Source organism: Poecile atricapillus, chromosome 3, assembly GCF_030490865.1.
Source record: "Poecile atricapillus isolate bPoeAtr1 chromosome 3, bPoeAtr1.hap1, whole genome shotgun sequence".
In the NCBI taxonomy this organism is placed as follows: domain Eukaryota; kingdom Metazoa; phylum Chordata; class Aves; order Passeriformes; family Paridae; genus Poecile; species Poecile atricapillus.
The window spans coordinates 116066336-116085172 of NC_081251.1; the positions used below are offsets into that span (position 1 = coordinate 116066336).

The 18837-nt window shown below is 62.2% G+C and overlaps 1 protein-coding gene across 1 annotated transcript; it reads left to right on the plus strand.

The window, feature by feature from the left end:
• Positions 1 to 8754: 8754 nt before the first annotated feature.
• Positions 8755 to 9920, plus strand: NKX2-2 (NK2 homeobox 2). Its single transcript, XM_058837004.1, has 2 exons — positions 8755 to 9010; positions 9335 to 9920. The coding sequence occupies exons 1-2, from the start codon at positions 8755 to 8757 to the stop codon at positions 9895 to 9897; spliced, it is 819 nt and encodes a 272-aa protein (XP_058692987.1). The 3' UTR covers positions 9898 to 9920.
• The last annotated feature ends 8917 nt before the right edge of the window (positions 9921 to 18837 follow it).

The following is an 18837-nucleotide window of genomic DNA, read 5'->3' on the forward strand; positions in this document are numbered from 1 at the left end:
ACCCTCAGCGGCCGACTCCATCGGCAAAGTGTGCAGGGCAGGAGCCAGGCTGGCTCTGGGGACAGGGGAAGAGGCTGAGGGGAAGCCAGTCCCAGTGGGAATGTCATCGAAGTCACCGGGACATCCTCCTGCTCCCTCTGCTTCCCCGGGGGCGTGGGCCTCCGCTTGGAAGCGCTGGGGAATGTTCCCCGCTGTGCCAGGCGGGTGAGAGGGGCCGAGGCCGCGGGGTCCCCGCGGTGTCCCCAAAGTTGCTGCTGTCCCAGGACCCCGCAGCCGCACCCTCGGGCGAGCGCTGCTGTCCCAGCTGCTGTCCCCACCTGGGGCACCTGCTGTGTCCCCACCAGCTCCCACCGGCTCCAACAGCAGGGCCACCCCCAGGAAAAAGCGGAAATAAAGCGGAATTCGACCCCGTGGTTTGAGATCTGAAGGGTGGGTGCTCGCTTCCAGCCGAAACCCCGCTGGATGGGGCACAGCCCGTCTCCCCGTGCCGGGTTTCCTCCTCTCCCGGCCTGCCGCAGGTGCCAGAGCAGCAGATTGCGCTGTGTGCTCAGCCCGGGGCCGGCCCGGGGCCATCTGGCAGCCCAGGTGTGCTCCCGGCAGGCAGGGACGGGGCGCGGGCTCCTCAAACACTCCCGGGGGCTGCGGGGGCTGCCCCAGTCCCCCTCCTGCCCCGCACTCCCTGCTCCGCTGGGCTGGCCGCCTCCCCAATCCCTGCTGCCAGCCGGGATGGGAAAAGGAGCTCGGGCCAGAATTCCCAGCTCCCGCTCTTCCCTGCCACGTCCCAGAGCTCTGGGAAAGGCCCGTGCATGAGGGTGGAAACACATCCCTGCAGCCGGGGAATTTCGGGGCTGTTTCGCCCCACCCGGGCCTTCCAAGCCCAGAGCTCCCAGCCCTGGGTCACAAAGAGGTGCCAGAGGAGGAGCAGAGCAGCTGCAAATCCCAGGGAATAACCGCCCTGCCATGAGGGGGAGCCCATCCCAACCTCCCCAGACCTCCCACCGCCACACCAACCCCTCCAGGAGATTCCACACGGGAGCTTTGAGGAGCAGAAAGGGCTGAATTTCCGAGGCCGAGCGAAATCCTCCTCACCCTCCTGTCCCCGGATCTGCCGGTTTGGTTCTGCCGGATTTGCACGGTGAGATCCGGGTACCAAAAACACGCCCTCGGAGTGAAAATCATGATTAAAAATGGGTTTGTTAATCAAATGGGGAGGTTTTCTTCATAAAAGAGAAGCAGGTTTGCAGCACAGCCCGGGGCAGCTGTCCCAAGGAATGCCCCAAACGCAGCTCCTGCTCCCTCGCCTTTTCCTGCACTTTCCCCTCCTCCCTGGATGAGGAGCTGGGGCTGCTTCATCCCCAAGCGTGCAGCATTCCCTAGGGATGGGGCGAGACATCCCGGACCGCCACCCTGAACTTCCCGCGGAGAAAGACCCTGCGGATTTATGCAGATGAGGCTTCTTTATGCAAATGAGCATGCCCGCAAATCACCGTCGTTTGATTGGAATTTTTATGTGGGTGACATAAAATGACAGGATTATTTTCTCCCCCGGTTTCACTCCCTCACTCAGCAATGCGGGCCCTTTATCCAAACAAAACAAGCTCGGCGAAGTTATTAATTGCCCGGAACAAGATCTTTATTGATCGCTGCGGGGATCAATCGCTTTATCAGCTCTGCTGGAGCCGCCTGTGAGCGGGGGATTGCGCTGAGCCCTGCCGGGCCCTGGCACTTTCACACAGGGCTCCAAGGTCTCCCCAGGAGCGGGGAGGACCCGGCTGGGGTGGGATGGAGAAGGGGCTCTGCCGCCTTCCCTGGGCCCGCAGCAGCCACAGCTTGAGGCCTTTGGCAGGGAGGTGGGACACGGTCCGGGAAGCCCCTGGGAGCAGCCGGGAGCTCTCCATCCTCCCTGCCACCCCAGCGGGGTCGCCCCTTCGGCGGGAGCCTCCAGCCGCCGGGCACCGCTGGGAAGCGGCCACCGGGTTCGGGATGTTCGGGAAACGCCCCCGGGCACGCCGGGCGCTTTTTGGGGCTTGTGCAGGAGCTGGGCTCCATGAGCCTCGAGCCCAGGATGTTCCAGCATTCCATGAGCGCTCCTCATCCCTCCTCAGGGAGGTCGGGCAGCACCGCCCTCCCTCACCGACTCCACCGCCCGTTCTTCGCCTCCCTTCCAAATAATTAATAAAAATTAAATTAAAAAAAAAAAACAAACAAGGAAAGGACGAGGTGAGGAGCCGAGGAGGAGCGCAGGAAGGGGGGCAGGGGAGGGGGCCGCGCAGCTCTGATCTCCCGCGCCCCGGCGCTATCAGCGGCCGCATCAGCCGCGTATCTAGAGTAAACGAGGCTCGCCACGCCGCCACCGTGCCACATCTGGCTGTTTGGCTGCGCCGAGCCCTGGCTACCGAGCCATCCGCGCAGGCCGGGCCGGCCGGGCGGGGTGCGCGCAGCGGGGCGGGGGGAGCGGCGGGGGCCGCAGCCAGCGGCTCCTCTGGGGAAGGGGGGCCGGGGGGAGGGCTCTGCCCCCCGGGGGGAGAGAGGGGCCGGCTCAGCCTTAAAAGAGCCACCCAGGAACCGGCGTGTTTGCGCTTCTTCCCAATTTATGGCCGCGGAGCATATGGCCGGTGTTCCGCCCGGCGGCAGCCGCCGGGGAGGGCAGCGAGCGGCGCGGGGGATGTGAGGCCGGAGGGACGAGGAGCGGCCCCGGCACACGACGGACACGATGCGGGAGGCGGGGGGCCGCCGCCGGAGCCCCCCCTCCTAGGGACCCCCCGCCTCGGGACCCCCGGCCAGGTGAGCCCCGGGAAGCGGCGGGGGGACCCACCCGAGCCGGGACCCCCGCCCAGGAGACTCGCCGGGGGGCGGGGGGGACATGGCAGCCTCGGGACCCCCGCCCAGGTGAGTGCCGTGGGGAGGCGAGGGGCTCTCCCCGCGGGGGGACCCGCCCGGGCGAGCCCCGGCGGGGAGCGGGGGGACCCCGGGCCGGAGCCCCCGGCCGGGTGAGCCCCGGGGGCAGAGGGGACAGAGGAGTCACCGGGGGCGGCGGCAGCAGCTGCTGAGGGGCTTTGGGGGCCGCGCAGGTAGGAGCTGGTGCTGAGCGCCGAGGGGGCGCGGCCCCGGCCCCGACGGAGCGGCTGAGACACCGCCAAGAGCACGGGCACGGCCACGGGCACGGGCACGGGCACGGGAGGGAGCGGGAGCGGGGCCGAGCAGCGCGGGGAGGGGGAGCCCGGGGCGCTCCCCCCTGTCCCGGCCGCGGGACACTTCTCGGCTGTGACGGCAGAGTCCGCCAGAGGACCGGGAATGGCCGGGACCGGCCCCGGCCCCGGCGGTGCCCCCTCCTCCCTCACCCCTTCCCCTCCCTGCGGGTGCCACGCGTGTGCCCCCGGCTCGGGCCCGGCGCTCCGAGCCGCCCCTGGTCCCCCCGAAGCGCTGCGGGTACCCGGGGCCGCCTCGGGGGCTCCCCGCGCCCCCCGGAGCCGGGCAGGGAGCGCGGAGCGAGCGGAGATAAGAGAGCTCCCCTCGGCAGCGGGCCGGCCTCCCCCGGCCGAGGGGAAAAATCATCTCTGACAAAGCTTAATCTCGTCGGGACACGTTTAATCATTGGAGACGGGGACGGGCAGAGCCGGGGGGCTCCGGGGGGAGCACCCCCCTTTGTCCGGCCCAGAAAGCGCTTTGGAATAGTCTGGGAAAGGGAAAGGAGCCCCGGGCCGGGCTTACAGCTCCCCCCGAGCGCAGGGCGGGAATTAAAGAGCACAAAATGCGGCTCGGGGGGCTGCGGGCTCCCGGCTTTGTGCCCGTACCCCACTGCCTCCATCACTATGGGCAATAATTTCCAAAATCTCATTAAAGTGCATTTATCAAAGCCCTAACATGTGCCCTCCGGCTCTGCCATAACCCCGCCGTTCCCCAGGGAGCTGGGGGGAAAATCCCAATTTCTCTGACAATTCGCCACCTCGGGAGCTTGGCCGCGGGGCAGATCCGCATCTACAGATTTATAAGGAATATCGGTGAATTGGAAGGATTTCTCCGCCTTTGAAGCTTCGGGGGGAAGGAGATAGAGCAATCGTGAGAATAGGGAAGCTCATTTAGATTCCTATGTCCTGGAGAAGAATTAATTGTCTGATGGAGAAAGGCAGGCCGGGGCCGGGATTTTGGGGGGCGGCGGGGGCTTTCCCTGGCGCTTCCCAGGGAATGCTGCTGCTGCCTCCCTTCCTGCGTTCGGGGAGATCTTCCTCCTTTTTCCCCCCCTTTTTTTTTTATTTTTCCTCTCCTTTCCTTTCCCCCAAAAACATCCTTAACGCCTTCGCTAATGCCATTTTTTCCAGCCAGGAAACCAGCCGGGAATTTCAGCCCGCTGAAACTCCGTTACAATTAAGTTCCTGTAAGCGCCGGAGGATTCGGGAAGCTCCGGTTCCCCTTGATTTTAGGAAATACGATTTCCTTTTTTAATTATTATTTTAAATTTTTTTTTTTTTTTTTTTTTTTTTTTTTTTTGCTGTCTCTCTCTGTCTGGCCGGGCTGCCGGTGTGCGAGGCAGCCCCGTGGCGTGGGCTCCGTGCCCACGGCCTGGCGTGGCCGGTCCCCTGCGAGCCGGAGCCGCTGCCGAGCAGCAGCAGAATCTCCTCTCCAGCGCTGGAAAATGCGATTTAAACCCCTCCGTGCGCGGCTCTCGGGGGCGGGAGGGGCGGTATTTCGCTGCCATCGTTTTCACTCCGATTTTTAAATTTTGGTTTGATATTTTTCCTGGCGGGGGGAGCCGTCCCCTTTCATGTGGCGGCTCCGCTTTCCTCCGCCGCACTTTAAAACAAAGAGGGTGTTACTTACAGGGATGCTCCCGAGGTGAAGCTCCTCGCCACAATTATCGGGACACGGGCCGCTCTTCCCTCTCCCCATTCACTGCAAGTGGATCTCATTCGAGGAGATAAAATCAACCTGTCCCTTAACAAAGGCTTTGTGCGGGCTCCGCTAATCCGGGCCGAGCCGCAAGGTGCAGCCCCGCTCCGTTTGTTTATTTGCGGGCTGGAGAGAAGGGAAAACGATATCTGGCATCTCTGGCTCCATCAAACAATAAATTGATCCACTTGTCGGCCGCTCCCGGAGCGGGAATGGGGATGGAGACGGGCCGGCTGCGGGCAGGGAGGGGAGGGAGAGCGGCAGGGCTGCTGCCCAGAGCCCGTCCCGCATTTCCCCGGGAGCGCTCGCTGTTCCCCGGGGGAGCGCGGGGGATCCCGCCCGGGGAGGAGGCGGCGGGGCCGGGGCAGCCCCCGAGCCGGGCGGGCAGCGGGACCCCGGGGGAGCAGGAGGAGGAGGAGGAGGAGGGCGAGGAGCCCGCGTTAAAAGCAGCCCCGAGAGCCCGGGCAGCGGCTCGGGAGGCCTCGCTCCCCCTCCCGTCCCCACGGACCGGCCCTTCCCGATCCCGGGAGGAGAAAGAATCCGCTCCGAGCGCTGGGGCGCGGGCCGGGGCAGGGAGCCGCCCGTGAAGCGGCCCCGAGGGCAGAGCCGCCGCTCCCCGAGGGCCGCCCCGGCTCAGCCCCGGCCCGTCCCGGCTCTGGAGCATCCCCGCCACGCGTGGCACCGGCCGCGGGGGAACACGGGGCACCGCGGCCGCGGGGGGACGGCCCCGGCTCTGTCGCGACATCCACCGATCTGCCGTCGGGTTTTGGCCCCGGTGCGGGGCAGCGTCCCGGCCCCGCCAGCCCTCATGACGTCAAACGGTTCTGACGTCACACCCCCGCCGGTGACGTCACTGTGTCCCGGGCCGTCCCCGCCGTGCGAGGCGAGGGGAGGGGGCCGCGACCCCCGGGGCCGCGACCCCCGAGCGCCACATCGCCAGGGCCCTGCGGGACGCTCTGCCCGTGGCTGCAGGTTCGGCTGTGGAAGTATTTATCACTATTATTATTATTATTATTATTATTATTATTATTATTATTATTATTATTATTATTATTATTATTATTATTATTATTATTATTATTACTATTACTATTATTATTATTATTCCTCCTGAACGCTGCCAGCCCCGCGGCTCCCGGCCCACGTCGGCCGCCCCGAGGGTGCTCTCCCCTTCCCTCCCCGGGGCTTGGCTTCTGTCGGGGCTCTCCGCGCCGCCGCTGTCGCGATTATCGCCGTTCTCCCCGCTCTTTTCTCCCCTGGGCGGAACCGAAATCCATCGGTACCGCCGAGGTTCGGGGGGATGGGAGCGGGCCCGGCCCGGAGGGGTTCCCTGGATGTCGAGGAGGAGTCCGCGATGGATGAAGAGATAGCCATTGAGCGCGGGTGAATACCATGACAACTAGGAACAACCTCAGATTTATTCCCAACAGTTAGGGCGCGCTGAAAGAGGGCGTCAATCACGTATTATTTCGCCACTGAAATAAATGCAAAAACTGCGCCGAGACAAAGGGTTCCAACAGGAGCCGGACATTTGTCTACATTGCGGACATTGTCCCCAGCTTAGCCGTCGGGTTGTATTTGTGTTTGCGCGGGCCCGACCACCCAGGATGCGCGCAGGGGCTCGCTAGGAAAAAAAAAAAAATAAAAAAAAGGGGGAAAAAGAAAAAAAAAAGAATCCCCGGGCATTGTCAGCCACAGCACATACTTTATGGGAGGCAGGCTGGGGGCTGGGGCTGGGGCAGGAAAAGTGGGGGAGAGGCGAGGGAGAGGAGGGGAAGGTGCGGATCCATTGATGGGTGAGGAGGAGGAGGAGGAAGGCAGCGGCGGCCGCTCCCCGGCGGCCTGGCGGCTCCTTCCACTCCCGGCAGGGAAACTCGGGCGACTTTTCCTGCCCAGAAATGAGGGGAGATTGCCCGGATTGTCCCAGATTGCCCGAACCTCGTGCCCCGCATCGCCCTGCGCATCTCCGGCACCCCCGCGCTCCAGCCCGGCCCGGGCAGGGCTCGGGGATGGAAAACAAGGGAAAGGGAAAAGGAATGGGAAAGAGGAGGAAGGGGGAGGAAAGAAGGAAGGAAAGAAGGAAGAGAAGGAGAAAAGGAAAGCGATGCGGGCCCTGCCCCGTGCGCTGCGCGCGGCCGAGGCTCCTCGGCGGGCGCAGAGAGCAGCAGGAGGGAAGAAGGGAAATGAAAATAAAAGTTGGTGGCAGGCAGAGGGAAGTTGGGGGGGGTCTCTGCACCCCGCGCCCGGCAGGGCGAGCCCCCTGGGCCGCCGGGCCGGGAAGGGTTCGGCGGGGCCGGTACCGAGCGAGGCTGTGTGCGAGCGCGGTGACACCTGACGAGCCGGCCTTCCCTGGGGAAGGAACCCCCTCTCTGCCCCTCTCCCTCCTCCCCCAGGTCCCGAAAAAGAACGAAAGAGAGAGGGAAAAAAAAAAAAAAAAAAGACGGAAAAGGAAAGGATAAAAAAAAATCCGCAGTGTTGGAGTCCATGGGGCTGCAGCCCATGGAATGATCCCAGCGGGCCGGATTCATTCCCCTGCAAGAAGGTGGCAAAATCAATGAGACCTCTTCAAACAAGCACACACTCCCCCCCTCCCCAATAATCACCTCCCGCATCTCGCCGGGTCGCGCCTGACGATCGCGTTTTGCCAGTTCGCTTAATTTCGGAGCAAACTAGAATCAATTACTCGCTGTTTAATTTCCAGCGCTCATCCCTAAGCCCCAACCAAAATATTGACCTAGGCGGGTTAGATAAGTTGGGCTCTTGCCATCTGAGCCGCCTCGGTCCCGCGCGGGCCGCCAGGCTGGGAACAGCCCCCCTCGCCAATTATTATCGTTATCATGGTGATGATGATTTTATTATTATTTTTTTATTTTTTTTTTTATTTCCTCCCCTCGCCCGGAGGAAAGCACGGGTGGAAAACACACTTTGGGGCGTCCGGAGCGTCGGGCTGGTGCGGAGCTCTTTGTATGTAAATAGTGCCCTTAAAAAAAAAAAAAAGCTGGGAAGTCGCCCCCTCCCTCCCTCTCTCCCTCCCTCCCTCCTTCCTTCCCTCGCCCCCTCCCTCCCCCCCGGCGCCCCCCCCTTGCCGAGGGCCCTCCCCGCGCCGGTAATTAAGTGACACGTTATACCACTCATCACCAATGGTGGAAGCTCGGAGCTCGCCCAAAACCCGCAATTTCACATCTGCAAACACTGTCTTCATCCACTTGACTTCCAAGACCCGCCCACACGTGGCCAACCTTTCCTGGGTTTAATGTAGGTTTTTTTTCTCCCTCCTCTCGGCAGGTTCATGTGTGGGGACCAGCCTTATATGGACTCCTCGTTCCAGCAATGGCTCGGGATTTTCCAGCGGCAGGCGCGGGTTCGGCGCGGCTGAACAAGATCCAGGAGTGATCCTTTTTTTTTTTTTTTTTTTTCCCCTTTTTTTTTTTTTTTTTTTTTTTTTGGTGGCGTCTCTTCCACCACCCCCCCCCTTTTTTTTTTTTTTTTTTTTTTAATTTTTTTCTTTCCCCTGGAGTTACAAACTATTCCCGAAACCAGCTGCTGCGCTCCCGCTCTCGGAATTTTCCCCCGTGGCACAACAACCACCACGGCAGAGACCCGTCGCTGCGGCCGCTTCTCCCCGCACAACCCCCGCCGCTGATTTTTCTAGAAATCCATATTATTATCATTATTATTATTATTATTGTTCGATTTTTTTATTATTTTTTTCCTCGCCGTTTCTCGGCGCCCGCCGCGCCCCCCCCGGCCGTGCCCGTGTCCCTGCGCAGTGTCGCTGTCGCCGCTCGGCGTGTGCGTGCCCAGCCGTGACCCGGCGGCTCGGCCAAGCCGCCGCTCCAACTTTCCCAGGCGGAATTTGGCCGGAACATGTCTCTGACCAACACAAAGACGGGCTTCTCGGTGAAGGACATTCTGGACCTCCCCGACACCAACGATGAGGACGGCTCGGCGGAGGGCGGCGAGGAGGAGAGCGAGGCGCCCGAGCCGCCCAGGAAATCGGGAGTTTTGGGACAAACCCCCTTGGACACTGTTCCGACGCTGCCTCTGAAGAGCCCTTTCTATGATAACAGCGATAATCCCTACACGCGCTGGCTGGCGAGCGCCGAGGGCATCCAGTACTCCCGTGAGTGCCGGGCCGTGGGGCAGCGGGGCCATGGGGGGACATGGGGGGTCATGGGGGGACCATGGGGGGCACTTGCGACTCTTCCCGGCCGGGAACTGGGGTGCCACGGATGGATGGATGGATGGATGGATGGATGGATGGATGGATGGATGGATGGATGGATGGATAATGGATGGATGGATGGATGGATACCGGGTTTGCCTCTCCCCACGGCCGGTCTCTGTCCCGCAGGGCTGCGGGGCGCGGCGGGAGGGATGCGGGGCGCGGTGCAGGGGCTCCCCCCGGCCCGTTCCCCGCCGCTGACCGGGCACGGTTTCCCCGCAGTGCACGGGCTGGCGGCCGGCGGCGGCGGCCAGGACCCCTCGGCCAAATCCCCGGAGCCTTCGGCAGACGAGTCCCCCGACAACGAGAAGGAAGCGGCGGGCGGCGGGGACGCGGGCAAGAAGAGGAAGAGGAGGGTGCTGTTCTCCAAGGCGCAGACCTACGAGCTGGAGCGGCGGTTCCGGCAGCAGCGGTACCTGTCGGCCCCGGAGCGGGAGCACCTGGCCAGCCTGATCCGCCTCACCCCCACGCAGGTGAAGATCTGGTTCCAGAACCACCGCTACAAGATGAAGCGGGCGCGGGCCGAGAAAGGTATGGAAGTGACTCCTCTCCCCTCGCCGCGGCGGGTGGCCGTGCCGGTGCTAGTGAGGGACGGCAAGCCCTGCCACACGCTCAAAGCTCAGGACTTGGCAGCAGCCACGTTCCAGACGGGCATCCCGTTCTCGGCGTACAGCGCGCAGTCCCTGCAGCAGCACATGCAGTACAACGCGCAGTACAGCGCGGCCGGCAGCCCCCAGTACCCCACAGCGCATCACTTGGTGCAGGCGCAGCAATGGACCTGGTGAGGGCTGCGCGCCCCGCACACGCCGCCCCGCCCGCCCCGAAAACGGAGGAAAACACACAAAAAACGGAGCGAGAGAGAGAGACACAGACAGACAGACAGACAGACAGAGAGGAGACAGACTGATGCTCCAAAAATAAATTTAAACAACAACAAAAAAAAAAAAAATAAATCGGAACTGCGGGGGAAGGAATGGCGAGGGAAACGCTATTATTATTATTATTATTGCTATTATTATTATTATTGCTATTATTATTATTATTATTATGGGTTTTTTTCCCTCTGCCGTTTCTTTTCCCCTCCATTTTTTTTTTGGGAGGGGGGGTGTTCGGTTTCATTTCGGGGGGAGGCGGGGGGTGAGGGAGGGGAGGTGTTTTTTGTGCGTCATTGTTTACAGAAATTTTTTGCGCCATTCAGAGTGGTCCTGTCTACCTACAACTAAAATAAAAGAGGAAAAAGGGGAGGTGGGGGGGAGACAGTCAGAATTACAGAAACGAAAAAAAAAAAAAAAAGAAAAAAAATAAAGAATAAAACCCCCCCCCGCTGCTCCTGTGATTTTGTGAGGAACGGGGGTGCGGCCGCCGCTCGGGGCACCCCAAAACGGGAAAGATTCGCGTCCCCGACAGCTGCCGGCCGCCGTGGTTTTACACCGTGTCCCGGCCGCTCCGCTCGCTCTCTCCCATTTGGGGGTCGCCTCAACCATTCCCGAGCGGAGGAAAAAGCCCCGCGGGCGCTGAAAGCCTCCCCCGTCCCTCCCCGGCCAGAAAATACCCATTTCGATTTTTTTTTTTGTTTTTTTTTTTTCATTTTTAAAAAGCTGCGTTTCGGGGTAAAAGCAGTAGAGAAGGAAGAAGGGAAAGGTTTTGTGCGACTTCTGCTCGCGGCCGCCGCCCCGCATCCCCCGGCCCTGCCCTGCCCGCGGGGGGGACGCGGCCAGCGGGGCCACACCGGCCCCGGGCTGCTTTTTTCGGGGAAAAACGGCTCTTTTTTGGTGGTTCTGGTTTGGTTTGGTTTGGTTTTTTGTGGTGCCGGTCGGCTTCATCCCGCCGGGCAAAAACGGGAGTGGAAACAAGTTCCATTTTCCTGTTTTCTGTCTGGGATCGCGCGTTTCTGCTGCTCGGGGCTGCTGAGCTCCGGGTACCGACACGGCCCCGGGACCCTCCCCGGGCTGGGGACCCTGCGGGCGGGGCAGGGAGAGCCAAACCTGGGGGTCAGCCCCGGGGGGATGCGCCGACCGCCCAGGCTGGGCAGGGGAAAGGGTTAACAGCGCAAGAAGCCCCCCAAAAAAACCGGAGGAGGAGGGAGAGGCGAGGCGGGGCTGGGAGGCTCTGACGGGGAGCGGGGCCGAGCCCGGCCGGGAGCAGCGGCTCCCGAGGCTCGCAGGCTGCTGAAGATGCTTCAGAAAACGAAAACCAACCCAAACGGGCTTTTGTCCGCAGGAGCGGTGGGGCCGGAGCAGCGCCCGCCCCGTCCCAGCTCAAAACGCCAAAGAGCCCCTCGGTGCCGGCCCCACCGCATCCCAGTCCCGAGAAATCCCAGCGCTCCGGGATCCCGGCCTGAAACCCCCCGGATCCCAATCCCGAGAAATCCCATCTCTCCGGGATCCCGGCCCGAAACCCCCCGGATCCCAATCCTGTGGAATCCCATCTCTCCGGGATCCCGGCCCGAAACCCCCCGGATCCCAATCCTGTGGAATCCCATCTCTCCGGGATCCCGGCCCGAAACCCCCCGGATCCCAATCCTGTGGAATCCCATCTCTCCGGGATCCCGGCCCGAAACCCCCTGGATCCCAATCCTGTGGAATCCCATCTCTCCGGGATCCCGGCCCGAAACCCCCTGGACCCCAATCCCGATTTCCATCTCTCCGGGATCCTGGCCCGCATCCCCCCGCCCCGGGGCTCCTCCGCTGGGGCTGTGCGTCCTTCCGGCACCTTTTTCCTGCCCTCTTTTCCCGTCCCTCCCGGCCCAGAGCTGCACGCTGTCCCCGCGGGGCTCCGCTGCTGCCCCAGGCCAGCGCCGGTTTTCCCTTCCCCGGGCCCGGCGTGCGAGCCAGGAGCGGAGAGAAGGAAAACTGCCACACTCTCTTAATCTTATTTATTTCTCTCATTTAAAAAAAATAATATATATAAATAAATAAAAAATCATCACTTTTTAATTTTTTTCTTTTTTCCCCCCATTTTTTTCTTCCCCTCCCCCCTCCTTTTTTTTTTTTTTTTTCCTTTTCTCTTTTTTTTTTAATTTATTTTTTTTTCTCCTCCTCCTCCTCCTCCTTCCCCTCGGGCTGTGCCGAGTCTATCAAACCAGTTGTGTGGCCCTAACCTCCGTGGCCCCGTATCTGCGGCGCCGCCGGGCCAGTCTATCTTCGCACAATATACAGTAGAGTTCAGAGAGCGGCACAATGGGGGAGGCAGGGAGGTGAGCATGTTAGAGGCGTGCATTTTAACGAGCCGCAGCCAAGGGAGCCAAAGGGGCCGGCGAAAAAACCAGGGAGAGACGGTGCGGGAGGGGGCCACGGCCTCGGTGAGCCTCGGCTGCTTTCGGGGCTCGGCATTGATGCGGAGTCAGGGAGCGCTGTCCTCCGCGTTTTGTTCGGGCTGTCACTCGCGCTCATTGTTCGGCATGTTCTACATCTTGTATCCCATATGGCCAGCTGGGCCGGGGACCCCTCACAAAACCCAAATTGTGCCCAGCTTTCAAACCCAGCATTGTTGTCTGTGAAAGGCAGGCGAATTAAAAATTCGTGCTATATCTATTCTGGAAAAAAAAAAAAAAAATAAAGGGGGAAAAAAAGGAGAAAAAAAAAAGGGAAAAAAAAAGAAAAAAAAAAAAAGAAAGTGGGGGCGCAAGGAAAAAGAATCCCGCTCTCTTCCCTCCCTCTCCGTTCTCCCTTTGAAGGCCAACAGAGAGTCTCCTCTTCTCGCCGTCCCCGCTGACAAGTTCCTCTCTCATTTCCCAGGAAGCCGCCCCCCCCCGGCCCCGGGCGCGTCCCCCCGCGGGAGCCGGCGGAGCCTCGCTGCGCGGCCGCGCTGCTGCGCCCGGCCCGGCCCGGAACAAGGCGGCATTGAGGGCTGGGCAGCGCTGCAGCTGCCGCCTCCCCGCCCGGCCCGGCCGTACCGCCAGCCCGGCTGGCACGTCCCGCTGCCTCCCGGAGAAACGGCCCTTTCTTGTCCGCGCTCCTGGCTGTGCAAGGCCCAGGGAGGGAGGGAGGGAGGGAGGGAGAGGGAGGGAGAGGGACGGAAATTAAAAAGAAAAAAAAAAAAAAAGGAAAAAAAAAAAAGGGAAACAAACCAATTAATTATTTTTTAAAAATATAGGAAAGGAAAGGGGCGAAAGAAATAACGAAAATATGAAGAAAGAAATTTAAAAAGGGGTAAAAACGGTGAACAGGAGAAAAAAAAGAGGAAAAGAGGACAGAAAAGGAAAGAGAAAAATAAAAGGGAAGGGGAAAAAGAAACAACGAAACGGGAAAGAAAATTTTAAAAGGAAGAGAAAAGAGGAAAAAGAAAAATATAACAAAACAAAAGGAGAAAAATCCGGGGGACAAAAAAAAAATCTGAGAAAACAGAAAAGGAAAAATAACGGATGGAAAAGAAAACGGGGGAGAAAAGAGAGGAAGAGGAGCCCCCAGCCCGGGCAGCGCTGAGCGGGATCCTCGCCCTGCCCGCAGGGATCGGACCCGGCTTCCCCGGGGGGCTCCGGCCCCCGCAGCCCCGGCCATGCCCGGGAGCCCCTCTCGGCCTCCAGGGCGGGTCCGGGTCGCGATTTGGGGCTGCGGGAGCTCAGCCCGAGCCTCGGGCCCCGCTCCGTTTCCTTTTCCCCCTCGGTTTGCCCGGTTTTCTCCTCGGGCCGGAGCTCCGGGACGCGTCGGTGACTTCCCCCCGTCCCCTATTGACTGTAGGGCTTAGGCGGCAGCGCTGTGGGTTTTTCGGGGCCGCTCGAGGGGAAGCTAAGCCAATATTTACCGACCGCCAGGGCAATTCTCGGCGGCTTCATTAAGGAGCGGCGGGGGAGCCCCGGGGGCGCTGGAGCGGCGAGGGGCGGCGCTGGGCCGAGCTCCGGGAGCTGGGCACGGGCTCCCCTCCTCCGGCAGCCCCCGGGCCCCAGCGGCTCCCCCGGAGGGGCTCCTCGGCCCCATCGCTCCCCCGGAGGGGCTCCTCGATCCCATCACACCCCCGGAGGGGCTCCTCGATCCCATCACACCCCCGGAGGGGCTCCTCGGTCCCATCACACCCCCGGAGGGGCTCCTCGGTCCCATCACACCCCCGGAGGGGCTCCTCGATCCCATCGCTCCCCCGGAGGGGCTCCTCGGTCCCATCGCTCCCCCGGAGGGGCTCCTCGATCCCATCGCTCCCCCGGAGGGGCTCCTCGGCCCGGAGCGGTTCCGCCACCGCCGCGCCCCCGGGGAGCCCGGCCCGGACCGGGCGGAGGCCGCTCTGTCCCCGGAGCCCCCCGGGCACGGTAGAGCTCAGGGGGACCCCGAGGCTCGGTGTCGCTGTCCCGGAGCCCCCCGGGGCTGGCAGAGCTCAGGAGACCCCGAGGCTCGGTGTCGCTGTCCCCGAGCCCCCCGGGGCTGGCAGAGCCCAGGGGACCCCGAGGCTCGGTGTCGCTGTCCCGGAGCCCCCCGGGGCTGGCAGAGCTCAGGGGGACCCCGAGGCTCGGTGTCGCTGTCCCCGAGCCCCCCGGGCCGGGCTGGCCGCGCGGCGGCGCTGCTGGATAAGGGACGCGCCGTCGGGGAGGGGACCCCGCGGCCGCCCGGTGACACCGAGAGAGGCACGGGCACAGCCCCGGGGACCGGCAACGGGGCACTGAGATCCAGCGCGGGGCTCGGGCCGGCACCCGGGGTGGCCCTCAGGGGGACACGCACCGCGGGGCAGGGACCGCTGCCACCCCTGAGGCCCCAGGAGCCACCTTTGGGGACAGCAGGGTGTCCTCAAATCCCGGGCAGGGGTTGTTTGGGACAGCAGGGTGTCCCCAAATCCCGGGCAGGGGTTGTTGGGGACAGCAGGGTGACCCCAAATCCTGGGCAGGGGTTGGCACTAGGCTAGAGGAACAAACCAACCCCTGGCGAGGGCAGCGCGGGGTTCCCGAGAGCTGCAGGGGATGAGGCAGCGCAGCCTCGGCTTCCTCCCAGCGCTGCCAACCCGCAGGCAGCCACAGCGACACTGGGGACAGCTCCCGCCCGGCACTGGGGACACTGGAGACGCTGGGGACACTGGGGACACTGGGGGTATTTGGGACACTGGGGATACTGGGGATATTTGGGATATTGGGGACACTGGGACACTGGGGATATTGGGGGGACACTGGGGACACTGGGAACACTGGGGACACCAGGGATATTGGGGACATCGGGGACACTGGGGACACCAGGGATATTGGGGACACTGGGGACACTGGGGACACTGGGGACACTGGGGGCACTGGGACACTGGGGATACTGGGGGCACTGGGACACTGGGGATACTGGGAACACTGCGGGGCACTGGGGACACTGGGGACACTGGGGACACTGGGGGCACTGGGACACTGGGGATACTGGGGAGCACTGGGGGGCACTGAGACACTGGGGACACTGAGGGCACTGGGGACACTGGAACACTGGGAACACTGGGGATAGTGGGGATACTGGGGATATTTAGGATATTGGGGACACTGGGACACTGGGGATACTGGGACACTGATGGGCACTGAGGACACTGGGGGCACTGGTGGGCACTGGGGGTATTGGGGACACTGGGACACTGGGGATATTTGGGACACTTTGGACACTGGGGATGCAGGAACACGGGGCACTGGGGTCACTGGGGGCACTGGGACACTGGGGGCACTGGGGGCACTGGGGACACTGGGGGCACTGGGGGCACTGGGGACACTGGGGGCACTGGAGACACTGGGGACACCGGGGATACTGGGGATACTGGGGGCACTGGGACACAGGGACACAGGGACAGTGCAGCCCGCACACCCGGAGGGCACCAGGGCGTGGCAGGTGAGTGCCTCAGGACAGCCCCGTGCTTCTCCCTCCCTGAATTTTGGGTCTCATCCAGTGCCGGCCAATTTCCTGCCTTTAGCACAATACCGTTAATTAATGGTAATTAGGGAATCGGGGACCCTCTGACCAGGGAGACAGGAGAGACCCCTGCCTTCAGCTGCCCCACGGCCCTTGCAGGCAGCAGCCTCCCTCTCTGTCCCTCTGTCCCTCTGTCCCCCTGTCCCTCTGTCCCCCTGTCCCTCCCCAATATTTAAATAACCAGCAGATCCGGAGAGCCTGGGATGCTCCGGCTGCAAAGGACAAGCACTTGATCAGGAAAGAAAAAAAAAGAAGAAAAAAAGGGGGAAAAAAAAAAAAGGAAAAAAAAAGAACAGAAAAGATAAAATAGGATTTAAGGCTGCAGAGTGGCTGGGCACAGCGTCCTTCCCTCCCACAAGCCACAAAACCCCAAGTTTGCCATTAAACATTTAAAATATTTTTATTTTTCACACAAAGGCCTGGGCGGTTTCAGTGGGGCTCAGACACTGCCCCAGAGTTCCACTGACATTTCTGGGATCAACCCCGCGGAGCCACGTCCATGGCCTCAATCCCAAACATCCCAGCTCTGCTGGGAAATGCCAGGAGCTCAGACAAACCTCCCTGGGATTGTCCCAGGTTCACTCGGACACACAGAGCTCCTCGGTGCTGCCTCGGGCTCCGCTCCCTCCGAGGGATTTAGCTCCAGTTCAGGCAGAAAGTTCTCGGTGAGATTAAAACCTGCACGAGATGAATTGTGCCACATCGAGCTGTCCCCGCCCGGGATCGGGCCTGGCCGAGCTGGCTCAGCTCCCCCAGGGGAAAAGCCCGGCTTTAGGAAGTGGTTGTGACTTTGGGTGTGCAGGGACAGAGCTGCTCCTCCCATGTGGGATGTGTCACTCCGGGCCCCTGCAGGGAAGAGGTGACTGAAGGAAAGGACTTCAGCTCTGCTTGCCCGAGAGTCTACACAACAATAATCCCTGGAAGATTTCCCCCACCGTGGAATTTCCTGGCTGTTTCTGTCCCCCCTCTTCAGCCAGAGCTGTCCCACGAAACGTCACCGGCTCCTGAAAGAGGTGAAAGCACCAGAATCAGAATTCTTAACCCCAAACCAGGCCAAGTGACTCAGCCTCAGCAAAGCTTTTGGTGTAAATGGTGATAAATGCCGCATGTCCTCGGGGATGTGTGTCCCTCCTCTGCCACCCCCGGAGGGGCTCTGGGCACCAAATCCCGCAGGTGACACACGGCCCGGGGCTGCGGCAGCTCAGGCCGTGCCTGCCTGAAGGCTTTGCTCATCCTCTTCCTCCCCTTCCCGCTTCCCCCGTGGCTCCAGCGGCTCGGGAAGGCTGCGGCTCTCCGTCCGCAGCCGCACAGGGCAGGATGGCAGCGATGGCCGCAGGGAAGCGGCCCCTGAGCTCTCCCCAGGTGTTTTCCCCGAACCCCACAGCAGCCCCATCCCAGGGGTTTCGGGTTCCCTGTGGCCGGGGCTCAAGGCAGAGCCCTGGGCTAGGACTGAGGACTTAGGCCAGGCCTAAGGCCGGCCCCGCTAGGCCAGCCCTGCGCTGCACCAGGAGCGGGAGCGGGGCTGTGCCTCGGGCATCCAGAGGGGCTGGAGCTCCCCCGGGAGCAGAGAGGCCCTGGCTGCGGTCAGAGCCGGCCCAGGCCAGGCGGGGAAGTGGCCAGCGGGCATTTGGGACACAAACCCAGAGCCAGGGGCACCACCCCGGCCCTCCCCGGGGCCCCTTCAGCGCCTCCTCCCAGGGGACGATGCTGGGAATTCCGCCCGCTCCGCCCCGCTCCATCCTCGGCCCCGCCGCTCCCGGTGCGTGCGCGCTCCTCGCTGCCGGATCCATGGATTTCCCCTCCCGAGGGAAGCGCCAGGCTCCTCAGGCAGCTCCTCCTGCCACGCTGCAGCCGGGACGGGAGCCCTGGTGGGATCCTGAATATACAAAACACCCGGAGACAAAGGGCCTGGAGGGCAGAGCTCCCTCCTGGCTCCCGGGGCGCTTTCTGAGCGCTGCAGAAACGCAGGACTCGGCCTCCACGTCCCTCTCAGGGTGAGGGAACAGCTGGATGAGAACCCAGCACAAAAGGGAGCTCAGCGCTGTCATTAGCGGTGACTTGGGGTGGCAGCTGTTTGCTGTGGGCTCCAGGCAGCTCCTGCATTGGTCCCTCTCCAGCGAGGCCACTTAAAACTCCGCATTAACGGGGAAAACGGCAATGGAAACATCCCCAGCTTTTTCTATCTCTGTTCTCTTAAGGGTTTCTGAAGGAGGCGAAAACAAAACTCGCCCCGGAGCCGTGGAAGAGCAGAGCGAGCTGATTGCGGTGAGGAGGGAGGGAGAAGGGTGGCTCCAGGCGTTCCCAGTCCCTTCCTGCTGCTCCCCGGAGCAGCCCAGGCGCAGCGAGTCCAACCTCCCTCCCCACACAAGGGGAAACTGGGGAAAACCCATCCAGAAACGGATCCCACGGGGCACCTGAAAAGTCAGAGGGCTGCTGATGCTGGAAGTCATTTTGCCCTGGTGGAGTCCACCCGGGACAGGGTTTTATTCTCCTCCCTTCCTCTTGAACCCGGGGCTTGCAAATATCCAGGGAGTAATAAACGCCCGAGCGTGCAGAGCAGCCCCAGCGCCCCGTGCTCCCGCCCGGCAGAAATCTGCCCAAAATTTGGCCTGCCCAAAGTCCCCCTGGTGCACATCGGTGGCTCCCGGCTGGGCCACACGGCCACCACGTGGGACCGGTGTCACCTGCAGAGGGGGTTGGCAGAGATGTCCCGAGGGGGTTTGGCGGTGCCAGCTCCGGGACAGCCCACGGGACATGGAGCTGCACCTGCGCTGGGCTGCGGGGTGCCCAGGGCCACCAGCCCGCCTGCTCGCCTTCGGGAGACTCATTTATCCCTGGAAGGGATAAATCAGCTCGGTGTGTGCCTGGAGCCGT

What these genes read in the sequence shown, in the direction of transcription:
- NKX2-2 (XM_058837004.1), top strand. Translation starts at nt 8,755, where the DNA reads ATGTCTCTGACCAACACAAAGACGGGCTTCTCGGTGAAGGACATTCTG. An exon ending in CGAGGGCATCCAGTACTCCC is followed by an intron (nt 9,011 to 9,334) that starts GTGAGTGCCGGG and finishes GTTTCCCCGCAG; the next exon opens with TGCACGGGCTGGCGGCCGGC.